General features: G+C 40.2%; 1 protein-coding gene across 1 annotated transcript; it reads left to right on the plus strand.

Annotated features, from left to right (window-relative positions):
* The first annotated feature begins 1,283 nt into the window (after nucleotides 1-1,283).
* LOC124870389 (Krueppel-like factor 6) lies at nucleotides 1,284-9,176 on the plus strand. The gene is made up of 4 exons (XM_047369043.1): nucleotides 1,284-1,602; nucleotides 4,026-4,608; nucleotides 5,413-5,536; nucleotides 6,277-9,176. The coding sequence occupies exons 1-4, from the start codon at nucleotides 1,501-1,503 to the stop codon at nucleotides 6,326-6,328; spliced, it is 861 nt and encodes a 286-aa protein (XP_047224999.1). The 5' UTR covers nucleotides 1,284-1,500; the 3' UTR covers nucleotides 6,329-9,176.
* Nucleotides 9,177-19,937: the final 10,761 nt, after the last annotated feature.

A 19,937-nucleotide genomic window follows, 5' to 3' on the forward strand; every position in this document is an offset into this window, starting at 1 on the left:
AGTGACGCTTTAAATAGGTTTTATTACCAAGATTATTTCAGTGCTTGTTCTGTCATTTCAGCTTTGTATACTGTGTGGTTTTAAACTACAATACTCTGCAAGAGTATTAGACCACACCCAAAGTTCAGACATTCAATTAGTCATTTACAATTGTTTCTCCAAGCTTTCTGAATGTCGTCTCTTTTTGGACTTTGGCTGCTTTTTCCAGAGGGCAAAAACAAATTATTTGTTTTTTGTATTGAGCTATTTAACTCGCAAAAAGTTCAAAAGATAAATCATTGTTCATCACAAGACGACTTCCTACTTTTCTTTATAAAATACTACAGATAACAAAGTTTGACAAACAGACAAAATTACTTTAGCTCAAATAAGGTTATTCACAAAGAGCAATTAGCTGAAAACTTTGCATAAAATTGCAGATAAACTGAGGAGTGATGTATTTCTTATATCTCTTAGGTCCTGTGTCAGGTCTGGATTTTTTTGTTTTTTGTTTTGTTTGTTTCTCAAAGACATACCATTCGAATACTAATGCTAAATGAATATTACACAAATCATGAACTGTGCTGTATCCAGGGTTGTGCACTAAGTGTATGCTTATTTTAGATTTGGATAGTCTACATTGCTTTAAAGCACTAATAGCCCTTTACTGATTTAAATGCTAGCCTCAGCTTTGTCAGACAGATAAACAACTACAAAGCTGAGGATAAAACCAGAGGGAATAGAAATAATTTTTTTGATGAGTTTTTGGCATCTGAGTTTATCTATCTATCTATCTATCTATCTATCTATCTATCTATCTATCTATCTATCTATCTATCTATCTATCTATCTATCTATCTATCTATCTATCTATCTATCTATCTATCTATTTTTTTCTCTGTGTGTGCGTGTGTGTGTGTGTGTGTGTGTGTGTGTGTGTGTGTGTGTGTGTGTGTGTGTGTGTGTGTGTGTGCGTATACGTCCAGTCGACGTATGGGTGTCATGTTGCGTGACATAAACATAGTTAAATGACTCTTTTAAAAGGCAGAAGCAGCCGCTTTTCAGTGGCGCTCCACACCACCAGCAGCTCAAAATTTTGAATCGGCAATAAACTCCTCTTCCTCGTTTTGCAGCTGCTTATATAGTGCTCTAAAAATAGTGCACCAACCACACCACAGAGGGCTGCGCCAACTCCAAAAGCATTGGTCAGGAGCAAGTTGTAGGCGGGCCGTGCGCTCCACAAACCGATTGGTTTGCGTGCAAAACGTAATGTAATCACATGGGGGTGAGTTCGCCTGTAATTTTGAATCGAGGGGAAGTTTACAGTGCACTGACAGACTTTTCAGTGAGTTCAGTGTGGTGCAATCGTCGGTGCGTCACACGCTCAGAGAGCCAGCAGTGGAAGTGCGCGTCTATCCAGGCTGTCATACATGCACATACAGCAAAGAGCCCAGCTTCTTTCCAAATACACCTTCACTCGCCTCACTTCGCTTGTTGTTTCGACTGAGACTCGGTAGTGAAATGGATGTCATACCGATGTGCAGCATCTTCCAGGAGCTTCAGATTGTGCACGACACGGGATACTTTTCTGCTTTACCGTCTCTGGAAGAGTACTGGCAGCAGGTAAGGTCAAGAGAACGCCGCTTAATGGGTAACTGGCTTCTAAACAAGTAGCGCAGGAAATGTGCATAATTAGATTTGGGGAAAGCGTGTTTTGCGGTGACAGCCGTGTGTCTGTGTTAAAAGATGTTTTTAGGGAAGTCATGCAAGTTCCCTTAGTGACGTTTCACTTTAACTGAACAGAATAAACAAATTATCTTCCTTTACAGTTTTAGAGCGTGGCTGTACAAACCATTAAAACTTTTCATACGATCATATCTACTGTGAAGTGAAATGTAACTGAAATATTCCATGTTTTGCAAATGGTATGTACGTTGCTGCGCCTTGACCGTCACACTATGCTTTATATTTTCCTGCAGCGGTTTTGCTCATGCAAATATTTATGTAGATGATTTTGACTTATTTGCAATAAAATGGAAACACACCGTGCTGCAGATAAAGCGGTTGAATGGCGAGCCTCGAGTCTTTGCGCGTATATCCTCCTTCAGTATCCCCCCCCCCCCCCCCCCCCCCCCCCCCCCCCCCACACACACACACACACACACACACCCTCCCACACACACACACACACACGGACACGTAAATACATAAGAGCGTGGCAGGTTGAGAGAGGGAATGATAGTCAGGACTGATTTGTGCTCTAGCGGAGCCTGGATGACAGAGCAGTCGTTGGAGTTTCAGACTGGAAAAAGTCTAGTTTTGTTCGCGTTCAGACATGAAATGAATTGGCTTTCATGTCCTTTTTTCAGTCTCTCAGTTTATCGGACACTTTTCATTCTCTTCGTTCCAAGTCGCCCTCCATGGCATTTAAAGCTCGTCTGGGATTTGTCAAGGGCTGCTTACCGATACAGGGGCGTATCCAGAAAGTTTTGTAATAGGTGCCACAAATAATCTTTAGATGGCACACCCTAATCAAAAGATTGGGTCAGATAAAGTAAAGGGAAATCACGCGAACCTCCTTGGAACAGTCTAATGTTCGTTTAGCTGATTTGACATGTTAGAATATACTTATCAGTCAAAATGTATTGTCTTCAAATTAAAAACTGTTGCTCTCCTAAATGTTAAGCTAAATATGTGATCCCGATGTCATTTGATGGTGGGGCCATGAGTGATTGACAAGTGAAGGACCAACAAAGAAAGTGCGTTAAGTTGGCCAGAGATTCAATTTAAGCAATTACATTTTTTCCCTAATCAAAAAAGCATAAAAAATAAGTAATACTGTCTAAAAATAGATTCACCGAATATAGATTAACATATATTCAGATCAATCAAAATAAGAATAAAATCTTCTCAAGTGATGCACCTATCAGGCTTTTCCTGACAGATACCAAGTTCAAAATTTTTTCAGATGCAGAAAAATATCCTGTTGCTGGTTGATGCAGGTATAGGCTCAAAATGATGGGAGACCTAAGTTTTGATGCATTTAATTAATAGGGCTAAAAAGAAAATTAAGTATTTAACTTCCTGATCACTGATCAGTGGCCAATTCCTATTTCTAGCCATTTGATAGGCGCATTCTCTCTTTGGTTCTATTTGTTATAATTTTATATAAAATTTGAATTCCTAAAAGCTCAGTTTGTTTGTAGTCAGTCACAATTGTCCTATACAAGTTTGAGAGCCACCGTTTTATTGAGTTCGACCATAGTACAACTGGAATGTGCCCCATCACAAGAAACTGCCTGTAAGCAGATGTCATTTCTAACCTGTGCTCACTGACTGCACAGCGTTAAGGAAGTGCTCTCTCACTTCCTTTTTGTACAGCAAAAAAAGCCGAGCCGACAATCCAGAGCAGCTCTTGCAGTATTCATGCCGGGCTTTTTATGGACCACCACGAACCAGACCTTCCTCCTCCCAGTCCCCAGTGTGCTATGTTATTTCTAGCAATGCCTCCAAATGCATTATTAAATCCACATTATTCTGAATAATTGATGGATTTAAAAGATCTACAAGCACTTCTCTAACTCAACTAGGGTGCCTCTGTAGCATATGTAAATTTCATGACCAACCTCAGCACACACCTACGAACACACACATCTTTGCGCACTTGCACGACTGTCCATGCGTTTACGGGCAAGAGCACCTTGTTCTTGCATGCTCTCAGGACGATATGTGGTGCTTGTAATCCTGCCTGATAGAATCTCAGAGGGCACCCTGGGAGTGCACTTCTGCATAGGACATTGGGTCTTGTCATATTTCTGAGAGCAGAGAGGAAGTGTAGCCTGTAGTGTTGCCACAGCATTTCTCCCTCCTGCTGCAACTAAGAATGAAAAAGCCCTATACAGGAGGACACCAGAGTTGCCTGTAAAAAAACAAAAAACAAAGTTGGGTCATTTTAGGGATTTTCCAGCTCAGCAGAAGTATTCCATTACAGGCCTCAGGCTCTGTCACCAGCAAACTTATTTCTATCTTGTCCTCCCTTCACACAGACATGCCTTGAGCTGGAAAGGTACCTCCAGAGCGAGCCCTACGTCTCAGCCACTGACCTCAAGTTTGATAACCAGGAGGACCTGTGGAGCAAGCTAATGCTTGCCTGCGGGGACAAGTCGAATGAGGCAGACCCAAAGATCGCCCACATCAAGGAGGAGGTGGACAATCAGGACATCCAACCCCTTGACGTTGGTGGTTTCAACTCCGACGCCAGCAGCGAGGCCTCGGATAGCTCTGAGGAGCTCTCTCCGACCCTTGACTTCTCCTCTGGCTCTTTGACTGACATGTTGGGTGACAGCGGAGAAGACCTGGGCTCTGCTATCATCAGCACGCCGCCATCCTCTCCCGAGCTCGGCAAAGAAGGCTCTGTGGCCCAGGTGTGGAGTGGGATACAGACTGTGCTAACCTCACCAGGGAAAATAAGGACTGGGGGCACAGAGAGGTCAGTGGAAAGGTCAGGGATGACCAGTGGGGAGGCGTCGCCCGATGGGAGGAGAAGGGTGCATAGATGCCATTTCAATGGATGCCGGAAGGTGTACACCAAGAGCTCGCACCTCAAAGCACACCAGCGCACACACACAGGTAAATAAACTCAACAATGAAACCTTTGATTAAGATTTCTTGCTCAAATACACCCACACAGCTTAAATAGTTTTTCTGAAGGAATGCCCTCAACTGTGACCTAATTCACACAGTGGAACGTGACTTTGTGCACAGGGGAGGGCAGAGACGAAAGGGGGAGGGATGTCCTTTTGTGGCCAAGCGGCATCCAGAGGATGTGGATCCTGACAACAAATCAACAGTTCTCAGATTTCACTATGAGAAAAGACTTAGAAACTTGCCTTCATGCATTCAAAAAAAAAAAAAAAAAAAAAAAAGGGACAGAGAGATGACGTTGAAGTATGGGAAAACTGACATTTGCAAGGTTTTGGAGAGGGTTCAGATGTTAGGTGTTTGCCTTGTACCTCTGACGTCTGCCAGACGGTGTCGCCTATTAGGAAAGGAAGTCACATTCTCTATAACCACGTTAGGCTTATGGTTAAGAGCCTCATAGCCTTTAGAAACCTCATAGCCTTTTTTTTTCCTCCAACAGCTCCCCTTCTATTACATAAGCCTTCCACTCAAGCAGCTCTGCACAGCTGCATACCACAGATCCTGAGTCTCACAAGATTGTTTTTCTCCTACAGTAGTTAGCCTATTCCACTTAGGGATCATACTTTCTCAGGAATCAGCATTATATCAGCTCATGCACTGTAAATATTGACTCATATTTCAGAGGCGTAAAATGGCAGATATATTCACTTACGAATACTAAACCATGAACCTGTTAAGAGCTACTGATAAACTTTTAAACTCATTGTTTTTATTTTACTTTTTTTTTTCTAGGTGAGAAGCCCTACAGGTGTTCATGGGAGGGCTGTGACTGGCGCTTTGCACGAAGTGATGAACTAACCCGACACTTCAGGAAGCACACTGGAGCAAAGCCATTTAAATGCAATCACTGCGACAGGTAAGGTTTGTTTATCATCTTTAATAGATGTATTTTACCTTTAAAACACTACAGTGAATCAACAGCCCTCTTTTTCCTGTTACCTTTTGTACTAAGCACTCATTCATAAACAGAGACAAACACAAAGTTTTTCTAAATGGGATGCTAAGTAGTGGGGTAAATGAAGGTTAAGGACAGACTGAATGATTAAGGTCATGTTCAAGGAGTTGCCTGAAAACAGACTTGGGATTGGATATTTCTTGATTCCGTGAAGTTTGTGTGCTCCTTCAGTCTGTTTGTTTTTCTTTTCAGTGTAATTCATAATATATTTTTTACAGAACCTTTTCAGTCGGATAACAAAATGTTTGCATTTAAATGTAAGGTTAATGTACTGGAAAATAAAAATTTGTATTTGTAGTTCAGTTTTTAGTTGCTAATCACAGCTAACCCTGCTGTTTGTTACCTTGTACATATAAGCCATCAAGCTAATCTGGCAATTTAAAAATTTTCACTGTTCTTTTTAACAAAGTCAGTCACAATTGCTGTAAATATGGATTGTTTTAGCCTTTTCAGCTTAATTATCCAAGGCATCCTAACTATGCTAACTATGATAATACAATAAATTAGATTTTGTAAAGTAACAGTTATGTCAAATACTAAAACTAGGTATGCTAACTATGATGATACAACAATGCTAATATTTTAAATGTTTGTATTTGTTAAACCCAACATATTTATTTATTTACCTTTTTCTCTTCTAGGTGTTTCTCCCGTTCGGACCACCTGGCGTTGCACATGAAGAGGCACATCTAAGATGGCCTCCATGTTGAGAGCTCTGAGGGATGAGTCTGGTTGATTGTCCCGACCAGTTGGGGAACAGCAAGACCGGTGTGTCCGGGGAGCATTAACAGGGGCACCGCTGTCAGCGGAAACACATGAAGCAACACAGGCTATTATTTGCACCATACTTTGTGCCTCCAACACCTCGCCGTGGTGATTGCTTTTGAAAGGCTTTTACGGAGGAGCAGGGGGTGAAAAGAGAAGATAGGAAAGATCTTGGCTGGAGTCAATGGGAAGAGACTGCACTGTATGGTGTTAAATGCTCTTTTTTGTTAGTTTTTTTCCTGGACGATTATGGGACTCCAGGAATGGGGGTGCTATTCCTCCATTGACAGTGTGTTTGCCTGTACGCATGGGACTCTGAGTGCCTGTGACTGGATGCCTGTGCTGGCTTTATGGAGCGGATGGAGCTTGCGAGTGAGTGACATGGAAGAGGTATCTTATTTAATGACAGTTTTCTTTTTGGGGAGGGGAGAGAGGAAACGGGGCGAGAGGATGACCTGATGTCTCTGTAAGAATTAATTCAAGCAAAGAATTCTGTCTATGTTGGTCTGTTCACTATGGCAGGGAGTAGGGGGTTGTTTGCTGAAGCTGATTCATTTTTTATTTGTCCAAATGATGACCCCCTTCTGCCTGGAGGTGGAATTACAGCTCCCTGTCCAAACTTGGGGAGGTTGTTTTGTTTAGTGCAGCTATTAAATGTGCAATGTATTACGTGGCCTGTCTCACAACATACACGTTATAAAGCTCATTTTGTTGTCCATTGTATAAGACTTGTATCAAAAAAGACAAAAACAAAGAAAAAAATCTATTGTACACTAACAGTTATGGCCATTATAACAGCAGTTGCATGGGATCTAGGGAGGTGTTGCTCACATGTGTGCATAGAGGACGACAAAATTCCAGTGCAGCTACTTTCATGTTACTCAGTACCATACTATTGTAAAAAATGTAAGGCAGTCTTGGTTTTTTTTAAGAAATTGGGGATACCACTATTGCTGAGCAACTGTCTTGGTTGAGGGTTTTTTTTTTTGTTCCTTTTTCTTCACATTTGTTTTTTCTCTTTTGTTCTGTCTGTAAATGCACTGTAGACCTTACTGATGCCTTATGTAAGTGGCCTTGTCCTGTTAAAAAGATGACTCCCTCACCACAAATACACACACCAAACGGCCAATGCAGTAGTGCGTTTACTACATAGCTTTATAAAGGCTCCTATCCATACATTAGTACCCTTTTTGTCCTTTTTTCTCATCAGATTTCTCCAAATTCTGAAACAGTAAAATCTGTATTATATATATATATATATATATATATATATATATATATATATATATGTAGTACTATCTATCTATCTATCTATCTATCTATCTATACATCTATCTCATCTGTCTATCAGTATATATATATATATATATATATATATCGACTTCAACTGGTGGTTTTCCATATCAGTCACTTATTTTTTCACGAATACATCAGATCAGATTCTAAGTGATTCTGATTCCAGACAGAAATTGTGGAGCCTTTGGGGAAAAAAAATCACCTTTATAGTGGTTTACTACTATGTAGTATGACATGATGCAGATGCACTACAGATAAACTGTAAGCTGCTGTCAAAGGTACAGAGCCTTGGAAACATGTTCTCGTGAAATGTGTATTTGGTCACAGCAGCGAGGGGATAGAATTTACTGCACATCAGGGCCGTTTGTAATAGTTGATGTGTTCTCTGGTATAATAGATGTCCTATGAGATGATGACAGCAGTCTTAATCATGAGTCTGTTATTATGTATGTTTTGTCTCGCTTTGCTCTCAACATGAGTCAGTATTTTGCCTCAGTCCCAGTTCAAACAACCCTTAATCTGACTAAACGGTACTAAGACCAGTCTAACCAGTTTAGCTGTGCTGCGCTTCAAGTCATTGGATTTCTGTCTCTGAAGTGGGGACTGGGACCAGACTGTTTTGCTTTTACCAACTTCACATTTTGCACGATCAAACTTCAAGTTCAAGTTAAAGGTATTTTTTGGGTTCTATCATAATTTGCCAACTGAGACAAAAATAATTCTTCTGGATATTTTAAGCTTCAAACAAAGTGTTAAAAATGAACATCATTCTTTGGTGTCTTTATTTCAGTCGGTGTCACAGGTAGCCTTGTGATCATTTATTTGCAGGTTAGCCTGTTGTAGATTAATGGAATACAGTTAGCATTGCGTCTTTTTTTACACTGAGAAATGTTAAAAAATGCTAAGATGCATTTGTTGGTGAAAGGACGTTTTGTAAGAAAGCATATATTTTGAATGGATGTGGGACCAAAAGCAAGCGCAGTGAGTCATTTCTAAATAAAACAGATAAAAGGCAAAAAAAATACTGTAAAATAGATGCACTCCATTTTTGTTTTCATTTGTTGTGTAGCACTTTTGTTATGGGAGAAAAAATAAGATTGAGCAATGCACATTATCAAATGGCATCAATAGTGCTTACACCTGTGGCCTGTCATTTTTCAAGAGGAAAAAAAAACTTTATACATGGGAATTGTTCTGGACACTTGAATTGTCATCATCTTTCTGGTGCCCGTATAATTTTAATGAAATTGTTACTTACATGTAATTTCTTTCTCTTAACTTTTCAAAAACTTGCAATTATACCCTGTCATTAGCTATAATAAAAAAAACTATTGGATAAACATGGAAAATATGAGGCTCTATTTTTGTTTGTTTTATGGCATAACAAGATTTTTTTTTTTCCTTTAAAATTGTTTTGTAAAATAGTTTCTGTATGAATGTATTTTTTATTGAAAAATGGATAAAAACTTTATTGGTTCTACATGTGTCTCTGGTATTCTTTCTCTGCTCCTCTCATCACAAGGGTCAGATGGGAATGGCAGTGTATTCCAAAGGTTCTCATGTGGAATTGTTTTTGTCTCCCTCCCTATACCTATAGAGGTTAAACGTCAGCTACAGAACTGGAGAAACTGGTGGTGGTTCTGTTACCAATATTCAAGGGTTCTTTCCTGGAAACTCTTTATATTAATTTAAACTAGCTTACTTTTAACAGTAACATCAAATGCTTTTCTTTTGTGTCTATCTCATGACATACAGTAACTGAAATTTGAAGAGCAACAGATCTGTGGAACAATATGCAAAACATCTTTTTTATAAAAAACACTTTGATCAGTGGTGAAATATTAAGTAACTGATTAACAAAAAATAGTGAATAATTTTGAAGTGGAAGAAAAATGCCCAGACTTCCCTCTCTCCAGACACCTCCTCCAATTTCTCTGAGGAAATCCCTAGGTGTTCCCAGGCCAGCCGAGAGGAATAGTCCTTCCAGAGTGTCCTGGGCCTCCTCCCAATGGGACATGCCAGGAACGCCTCCCGAGGGAGGCATCCAAAACAAACCCGTTGGAACAATATTTTGCAAATTTCAGAGCAATTATTATGATAATGCATTGATCTAAACTATTCAATTGTTGCTCTGCTTCCACCACCACCTGTCACCCTGGGGGTGGTGTGTTTAGAGTGATGTGCAGTTTTAATTTTTCCTCAGACACAGTATTTAGTATGCCAGTCTCATTTGAGACCAAAATTGAGGAAACTCTTCTTTTACATATTTGCTGTATCCTCTCCTTGACTTGTAGGAAAGCTTAAGCTGAACTTTCTTTTAGCAATGGTTATTTTTGCCATTCTTCCACAAAAGCCCAATTGGTGGTATGCACAACTACTGGTTGTGGTTTCAAGAGATTGTCCCACCTGAGCTCTGGATCTCTGCAGCCTCTCCAGTGTTATCACAGGGTTCTGGGCTGCTGAACTGGAACTATTTGCAAAGTGCCTTAAGTTGAATTTTGTTATGAATACGCACTGTAGAAGTAAATTGAACCATACTAAACAATTGATGTAAAATATAGCAAACACGATTCATATATTTATTTCTTGATTTAAATGTCAACCCTTTTGCCCACTTTGTTTCGGATTAATAAAAATATTTGATATAACTTAATTTAATTCAATCTGCAAAAACAAATTGCACCAACATGCAAATGGGGATAAAGGGAGACTTTTATGTAATTATTTTTCCCAGGATGAAAATTGGTTTGTAACAAATAATTTCAATTAAGGCAAAAATATTGTATTCCTCAAAATGTTATTTTGCATTTTTAGTCATTGTACCTATAGTGACTCAATAGTGACTCAAATTTAATCTTAAATTATAACTTTAATCTCAGCATTTTGACTATGTTCAAACTATATTTTTCTTTGTGTAATTAGTTTCCACATTAAAAGTAATACTTAATGGTTTTGACATAGTTTAAACAGCTGATAAGCAGGCTTTAAAGGGATACCTTTAGATACCAAGACTCCATTTATAAATACGAGTGAAACACTTTACACATGTAAGTACAGAAAAAAAGGTGCCTGTTTACTCTTCCAAATATATTTTTTGTCAGGAATTTGCATTGATAATCCTATCCAAATTTAACAATGAACAATACGATCTGTGCAGAAGAATGCATGTTGTGAGGACAATCTGTTCCTTCTGTTATAGCCAAGAGAACAGAGTTTTAATCAAACTCTCCAAAAAGTTAATGCAAATGAAGTTGTGCCACGAACAAACCGCTGATAAGAGTTCTGCATACTACAGAGACAAATAGCCTCCTCATCTCCAATTGTAAGTACAAACTGCCTCAGCTTAAACACTACTCTGTCAAGCCAGCCGCGCTCCATGCCCCAGAGCTCCTGAATAATTGAAGGACTCCCGAGACTTTCATTTTTTTTTTGTCTGTGTATTTATTGATATTTTAATTCATTACACAAGAATAAAACCAGTGATTTCTTGGAAAATAACTAAATAAAAAAAAATAAAAAATAAATACTCTCTTTAAAAAATTGTGTTTTCATTATCTAACGCTAAAATAAAATTATCTCCATTCCAATAATTGTGGTGTCTAAATATGTGGGAAGTGGCCAAAGTATTTTTCTGATTTCAGTTATCTAGTAAGCAAAACATAGACATTTGTTTCAATTAAAAATTAATGACTGTGACACATTCAAATTGACCTTATTTCCTTCCTCCAGAGGTATTGTACTTCCCACTGTGCACAATCAGGAAAAGACATGGTGTGTTAATTTGGTCAGTGTAGCAGAGAAAGTGAATCACTTTCATTAAAGCAAACTTGAGCATTAGTGCTTTAAATACTTAGATAGCCTTAAATCACACCCAGGCTATATGTACTAATGGTATAGACATAATAGTTATACTAAATTGTTACTTTGGTCAAGATAATATAGAATCTTAAATCAAATCTCCTTGTGTTATTTTAAAATTTGACTTTTTTTTACCAAGTTGGTTAAATTTTCCATGGTCTTACTCTTGGCCTTAACCTTTCTGTCTGAGCTCCTTCCCAAAGTAACCTGAACCCATAATTCCCCAAGAAGAGACGGTGTCACTAATTACGTCAACAAAGTGAATTTCCCCCACTGCCTGAAGAAGAGATATTGAAACCACAGATTTGCATGCCAGATGAATGTGCCAGACCAAGCATTCGCTCACCCAAGTTGCCAGACTGAGAACGATCGCCAAGCAACTCAATGGCCTTATCAGACGTCCTCCTGTTCATATAAGAGGTTGTGTCTGGGCAGAAAATTGATTCAGGTTAAAACAATTTAAATATTGTTGATTTCTTTTTGTTTAGCTTCGTTTGTGATGCTTAACTGCTTGAGTGAAAACAAGCCACTGAACCTAATGCTACAAATTTGGTTTGTAAAGTTGATCAATGCTAAGGAGTCCCTTTACTCCTGTAACTTGAGCCTGTTCTTATTTATCGGGTTTTGTCCACATAGTCCCCTAAACTTGCCAAATAATGTCTCTGTTATTCCTAATGCCAATGCTAAGGCTAAGACGGTAGCCACCATTAGTTCTGCTGTGTTAACTACACAGCTCACTGTGTTCGGGCCTCCGATTGGTTGTAGCACGTTTATAGTGCTCATTCACACATTAATATTTATATTAACAGTACTCAAAGGTACATGTGGGACTCCCTCACAAACACACACCAAACAGTCATTTCTAATGCAATAGTGTGTTTACTGAATAGCTTTATAAAGCCTCCCATCCATAAATTTGTACCTTTTTTGTCCTTTTTTCTCATTAGATATTTTTCTCATTCGTTCACCATCTTGTAAGTTCATAAAGGTTTTTCACCAACATCTTAGTTGTCCATCACCCCATTCCATTATTCACTGTGATAGCTAGCTAACACAACAATAAGAATCAATTGTCCAAAAGGCTACTGATTTTTAGTTAGGCAAAAATTTGTTTTATATATTATTTTTTTTAAATAATGTTTTATTTATCCTCTTTGCTTAGAATTTAGAACTAGTTGTATGAACACATAACTGCTGTTCTTTGTTAGCCTTCAGGGTTAATTTGGCCTCATTTCAAATTCCTGAAAATTAACTTTGGTTTTTAATCATACATATATAATCACACTGATGATGCCACTGCATCGTTTAATTGGTTCATGATTTTAGCTTATTCTCATTTGTTTCTTTTTACCATTTTCTCCCCATATCTTATTAGTTTTCCTTATTCTTTTCATTTTTACTTAGTAGTTTAGTTGAATGTAACTAGCCTAGTTAACAAGTTTTATGACTAAAGTATTTTAAGGGGAAGTTGAAGTGTTTTGCTGATAAATTATTATATTTTGGAGAGATGTTGCATGTGTTTCTACTCTATATGTGTGTGGGCTTGCTGTTTTAGAATGCCAGTGCGCAAATTCACTTATTTTATTGTTCTATAATACGACACCTCACCAGGCGGGTATTCATAACACAATAACTGACAGAAACTGAGAGCTGTCAGACTATTAATTCCTGATAATGAGGAGATGCCCGAACTTGGTAATTTTGACTGAAATTACTAACTTTATTGATAATTGCTCCCTGCACTTATTAATAGTCATACATTGCCAAACCAAACATATTGGTTACATACCTCTTCTGCTTTTCTTTTTTTGGTCACACTTAAATGTTACATATCATCAAACAAATTCAATTCAATTCAAAAATACTTTATTAATCCCAAAGGAATAAATCCCAAATATTGATATCAAAATTAGTTTGATGATCTCAAACATTTGTGTGACAGAAAAACAAATACAAATTGGCTGATTTACTCTCAGTAATAATTATCTTAGGTCTTGCTTTACTTTGCATACATTTTGGAGAATGGCTAGTTTTTGTACAGACATTGATGAAGAGATTTTGAGGTGTGACGGGGCTGTTGCTCTGGCCAGGCTATGATTATGGTGCCTGATGGATGGTGGATGGGTTTTTCTCATGATCCCCCTCCCCTAAATCTCGCTCATCTATACGCCTATTCTCTCCCTCCCTCTAGGTGATGAACAAGCTCATTACTATGGTGGACTGATAAAAGATGGCCATTATCTTTCCACATCGCACTTTGAACCCTGGCAAAGGAATCTACTCCTTTGTTGTCTCTTGGTTCAACTTACGTAATGCAGTACTTCCATGGTCGAATAGCAAGGTGTTGATTCCATCTCAAACTTGAGCCCTCCAGTGTAACAGACAGAATCCTAAATAGTGGCATCTGTCATTTCTAATGATATGCTGTAATGCTTAGGTCTTCACAGACGACAGTTTACAGTACTGTAAGGCCTTAAATTGTAACTGCCAAGAGTTTCATTAAAATATTTCTGTTGTGACTTAACAGATAATTTTCAGGTTTGTTAAGAAGAAACTCACAGTAATGAATTTGGTAGATTTGACAGATCAGGTGGACAATAAGAGACAGCTGGGAGGAGGATGGGGCTTAAATGGACAAGAGTCACAAGAGTTTCAAATATGAAGGTTCTAAAAAGCTATCATAGGAAAATCAATGTATTAGTCAGTGAAAAATGATTTTATGCTGTTTAGTAAACTGTTAACAGTATTTTTCAAAGACCCATCAGCTCTAGCTTTTACCAAATAAGTAGACTTTTTTATCATCTTTGTGAGTAAGTATTTTTTGAGACTTCAATTGGCCACTACTTTCTGTCATTTTATGTCAACTTAAAAGATCTACTCTTTTATATGAAACTGCTTTACATATTAGCTAATACAAACAAGAAACATATGTCAAGGTTTCATGTTAAAATGTAAACGTTTTTCACACTCACATTCAAACAAAAGTGAAAAAAGCATTTATCAGCTCCTTGAAAGTGTTGGGATTATGATTATTGATTAATTAATATTTATCAAGAATTATAATTAAAAATCATAATTTGAGAACATTTATTTCTTAAATTATGATTTTTAATTATAATGTTTGATAAATATTAATTAATCAATAATCATAATGCCAACAATTGGTGTCCCCGGGTGGGCCTTAAAAGGACAGACATCACATCACTGGTACACAGAATTAAACAATTGTGATATCTGTGGGATTTAAAAAGCTTTATTGTGAGATTTGGTAAAATTTTGCAGAAAGCGCTTGTAATCTAGGGGATATCTTGACTAGAATTTGCTGAGTTCTGCTGCAGAGGATAACATAATCTTGCAGTGCTTCAGGCCACCACGCCACCACAACCCTTGAAACAGGAAGCCAACCCTTCAGTTAAACCATACCCGAAATCCCTGTCAGCATGACTAGGTGTGGACCCAGTCTCCAGAACCATCAGAGTCTATCTGATCGGATGGGGAGACAAACCTGGGAAACTCCAAGAAACCCTTGGGACCTTTCCAGGAGAAACACCACAAACCATTTTTCCAAGGTTCTCAGGTAAACTGAACCAAAATGAACATACATGTTACCTATACTGTCCCACCAGTATAGGAGGACATGTCAAACTGAGTTTCCATTTTAAAATAGGGTCAGAGATCAACTTGATGTGCTCAATCATGTTTGAGGAGGTGAGTAGAGCCATGCTTTCCCTTAGTGAATCATTTCAGCTTGTGATGCAGGCATCACCAGCTGCACCCAAAACCGATCATGCATCACTAGTTGGGTGTTGCTGGACATCACACTCGAAGACATGACTCTGGTGCACCCCATCTATATGTGCACATTGAACAAACAGCTTTTTCTTGTTTGCCAGGACCTGCTGGACAGGCTGGCCCCTCTCATTGACTGCCACCAGAACCAACTCTGGGTCCAGTCAGAGGTGCAAAACCCACTAGGTGCAAGCAGCAAGCCATCCTTGGTGACAAACCAGATGGACATCTTAGAGGAGCCCATTGAACCTCTAAGGCCCTCGTTGAGGCCAGACCTGGGCACCTCTGGAACACAGCTGCACCCAGCCACCCAGAAAACTCCTCCCAGATGCAGTCATGCATAATTTCTTTGCTCTTTAAAGAACCCAGGTGTGAAAACTTACAACCCCAAAGTGGTGGAAGATATACACCTGGAAACCATGTTCATACCAGAAGTGCTTCTAGCTTTCTGGCTGGAAAATTCATCAACCAGTAGAGAGCTGTATGACCGCTTGTGGCAAAAAGATCCCCTCGTAACTGAGGCACAACACAGCCACACACTCCTTTTAGCAGACGGGCTCTGCCCTCTCCTTAAGACAGCCAGAGTGTGCACGCCCAGTGTGCAGATTGGCATAGAAAAGCTCTCCCATGCTTTCAGCATTGTTACAACAGACCAAAGGGGGGTCACATTAGCCTACGCCCATTACTCTCCTGTAGGGGGCCATAGGGGCTGCAAAGCCAAACTCCACACCCTCCAACAGATGGCGTGTCACGACACCCTGGTCTACATCCAAGGATGTTTAACGTGCTGCCAGTTTCAGCCATCCCAGCCAATCAATCAACCTCCGCTTCAGCGAAGGGGGGGTTACATTACTTTGGTTCCACCTTCAGACCAACTGGTTCGAACCAGCCCCAAATTTAGCAGGAGGTAACAAATTCATCCTAACTGTGACATGCAGCTTCATTAAGTGGGTTGAATGCTTGTCAGAAAAGATTGACACCGTCATCCCAGCTGATGCTCTTTTGCTGAACCAGATGAAGTTCTACATCGAACTCTCCTCCCCAAGAACGGAGCTTGTCTCCATGTCCGGGAAAGGAAAGACCAGTGCGTACGACTAGTTAAATAGGTGCATGTTTCATAAACTCACAGTAACATGCACTAATCAATAACAACTTTCTTCAACAGAAACAGTTAAAAATATAACTACCTTCTAGGACACAGGGTTCAACTGTAAGTTGGCACGGTATTTTTCCATTAACACTCTGCATGTACAGCAGACCCTCACAGAAGTGATTACGAATGATTTAATGGACACACACATTGCCAGACATTTCATGCAAAATCTTATTAAGAGAGGTTGGTTTAGATTGCCCACCAAGGCACAGGTACCTACTGGCCTAGTTCTGCTGAACTTAGTAGAGAAATCCTAAGTCCACCACAGCAGACGCCTTGCAACCTCCACAAACACACCTGGCTTATAGCCTAAGTACTGCAGTTCAATTATTCTTTTCTCCCTCTTTTTGCATCTAGATAGTTTAGAGACAGGAGTTATATTAAACCCCATCATCATTTGGAAGAGCTAATGGTTTAAGTCTAAACCTGTTTTAAACGTTGGTTTTGTTAAGATAACACACCGCATACAGGCAGGTTAAGTGTCTACAGGTCAGGATTGATTCCCTCACATTCATTTCCCCACGGTTCATGACACCACCTTCGCCAATGACACAGGCAAGTTCCAGTGCCTAATGAAAATTGGACGAATAAGCTATGAACCAGGATTTAGATTTTTTTTAACCTAGGGGGGAATGCTGGACCATGTTTTGCTTAATATTGGGCCATTTGTAAGTTGCTGGACACCAGTATGCCTTCTGGCATCATCGGCCATTTTGTATCCCAGGACAGTCCGCTACTACAAATCCCGGCGGCCACCACGGCTGATAGGACGGGGGCGTCGCAGCTATGATGCCACAGTCAACATACAAACAAGGACTTTGCCTCCGGTACACTTTGCTCTTTTGTTCTGTTTTTGCATTACAGAATATACAAATTTACAATTTACAATGTACAATAGACAATGTACAATGCAATATTCTGCATTACAGAATATACAAATTTACAATGTACAATATACACATATCTAATAAAAAAGGTGCATTTGCAACATCTGTATGCTGTTGTTCTGTACTCTATTGAATGTTCATCAGAGAAACAGCCTGGGGGAAGAAACTGTCTGTGGCGGCTGGTTTTAGTAAACAGTGCTCTGTAGCGGCGGCCTGAAGGTAAAATTCTAAACAGTTTATGTGCAGGGTGTGTGGGGTCGGCAGAGATTTTGGCAGCTCTTTTCTTGACCCTAGACCTGTATAAGTCCTGGATGGAGGGAAGGTCAGCTCTGATTATTCTCTCTGCAGTCCTGATTATTCGTTGCAGTCTGCACCTGTCCTGTTTTGGGGATGAGCCAAACCACACTGAGATGGATGAAGACAGGACAGACTGAATGATGGCAGTGTAGAAGATGACCGACAGCTTCTGTGGAAGGTTGAACTTCTTGAGTTGCCTCAGGAAGTACAGTCTGTGCTGGGCCTTCTTTCGAACAGTGTCTATGTGTGAAGACCATCTCAGGTCCTCAGAGATGGTGGTTCCTAAGAACTTGAAGTGGTCCACGGCCGATACAGTGTTGTTGAGGATGGTGAGAGGTTGTATGGGGGTGGTGTTCTCCGAAAGTCCACCACCATTTCCACAGTCTTGAGTGGGTTCAGGTCAAGGTAGTTCTGACCGCACCAGTGTACCAGCCGATCCACCTGCTGTCTGTATGCAGACTCATCACCATCCTGGATCAGTCCAATGACAGTGGTGTCATCTGCAAACTTAAGGAGTTTCATGGACGAGTCCGATGAGGTGCAGTCATTTGTGTACAGAGAGAAGAGGAGTGGGGATAGAACACACCCCTGGGGGGCACCAGTACTTATTGATCTGGATCGGGAGAAGATGCTCCACAGTCTCACCTGCTGCTGTCTGTCTGTCAGGAAGATGTCGATCCATTGACAGGTGGAGGCTGGGACGTTGAGCTGTGTGAGCTTCTGGTGGAGGATGTCTGGTATGATGGTGTTGAAGGCCGAGCTGAAGTCTACAAACAGGATCCTGGCGTACGTCCCTGGACGGTCGAGGTGTTGCAGGATGAAGTGTAGACCTAAGTTAACAGCATCATCTGCCGACCTGTTTGCTCGGTAAGCAAATTGCAGGGGGTCCAGCAGGGGGCCTGTGATGTCTTTCAGGTGCTTCAACACCAGCCGCTCAAAGGACTTCATGATCACAGACGTCAGGGCTCCAGGCCTGTAGTCATTTAATCCTACGATGTAGGGTTTCTTGGGAACCGGGATGATGGTGGATCGTTTGAGACAGGAGGGGACCTCACATTTCTCCAGTGACTTGTTGAAGATCCTTGTGAAGATCGGAGCAAGTTGATGTATGCAGGCTTTCAGGCATGATGTGGAGACGTTATCAGGTCCTCCAGCTTTCTTTGTTTTCATGCGCTGAAAGAGCCTGTTTACCTCTTCCTCGGAGATCTTTAGTGCAGGCAGAGGATCTGATGGTGGGGGGCTTTATGGGAGGAATTTGTTCCTGAATGGACAGAGTATGAGACGGCCCACCATTGTTTTTCAGCTTGGAACCGAGACGCGCATAGTTCTGGAGAAGGAAATCCCACGTGGACTTTCATTCATTCTGCCCGTTGGCCAACGAGAAAACTAAGTGAATTAGCTTACAGGAATAAGAAGGCTTGTAAGTTTTCAACTTTATTGATCGAAGGCGTGGATTTAACATGTAACCAAAAAAAAAAAAAACACAGAGTTTTCAAGGAGGCGCAATTATTCCTCCTTGTTTTTTTTTTGTTCCAGTCGACTAGTGACGGTCCATCATATTCTTCACCTTTCTGCCAAGGAGGTCACAAAGAAGGAAAACGGACCGTTCTTCACTGAGTTATCCACGGACGCGTGGAGACTCTTCCCCCCTCTTTTCTCCGCCTCTCTGGCCCAAGGAAGACTTCAACAAGTAAAGTCCATTCGTTCCTTTTATTTCTTTATTAGGAAGAGCGTGGGCAAGATAGAGTAGGACGTTAGTGCGATTTAGAATCACCACTTATAGTTTAATGTGTTCTGAATTGTATGTACATGCCTTACATTATTGAAACTTGATTGCTGTTGATTTTTGAGGCCGCTGAGTTGTGTTTTTACTGTGTGAACACCTGAGCGCAGCTGCGCTTGGAACTGAACTGCCATAATAACCTTCTGGTGAAAATCAACAATTTTCTTTGTCTTCAACTTCGTGCTTTACTAGCTTGCCGCCAAAAGTTTTATTATTCTTTGTCTTCTGGGTTTACAACTTTGCTTGGGGGAAGTTTTATGGCTGCCTGTGTCGCACTGAGCTACAACTGCTGTTGGGGAAAAACAGGGACTTTTATTCATCGGCAGTTTTGTGCTTCACGGAGACGTGGCTGTGTGGATTAATACCGGACTCTGCGCTGCAGCTGGCAGGATTCCAGCTCTATAGAGCGGACAGAGACACAGAACTCTCCGGCAAAGCGAAAGGTGGAGGAATCTGTTTTTACCTCAACAGTGG

This window comes from Girardinichthys multiradiatus, chromosome 6 (genome assembly GCF_021462225.1).
Source record: "Girardinichthys multiradiatus isolate DD_20200921_A chromosome 6, DD_fGirMul_XY1, whole genome shotgun sequence".
NCBI lineage: Eukaryota > Metazoa > Chordata > Actinopteri > Cyprinodontiformes > Goodeidae > Girardinichthys > Girardinichthys multiradiatus.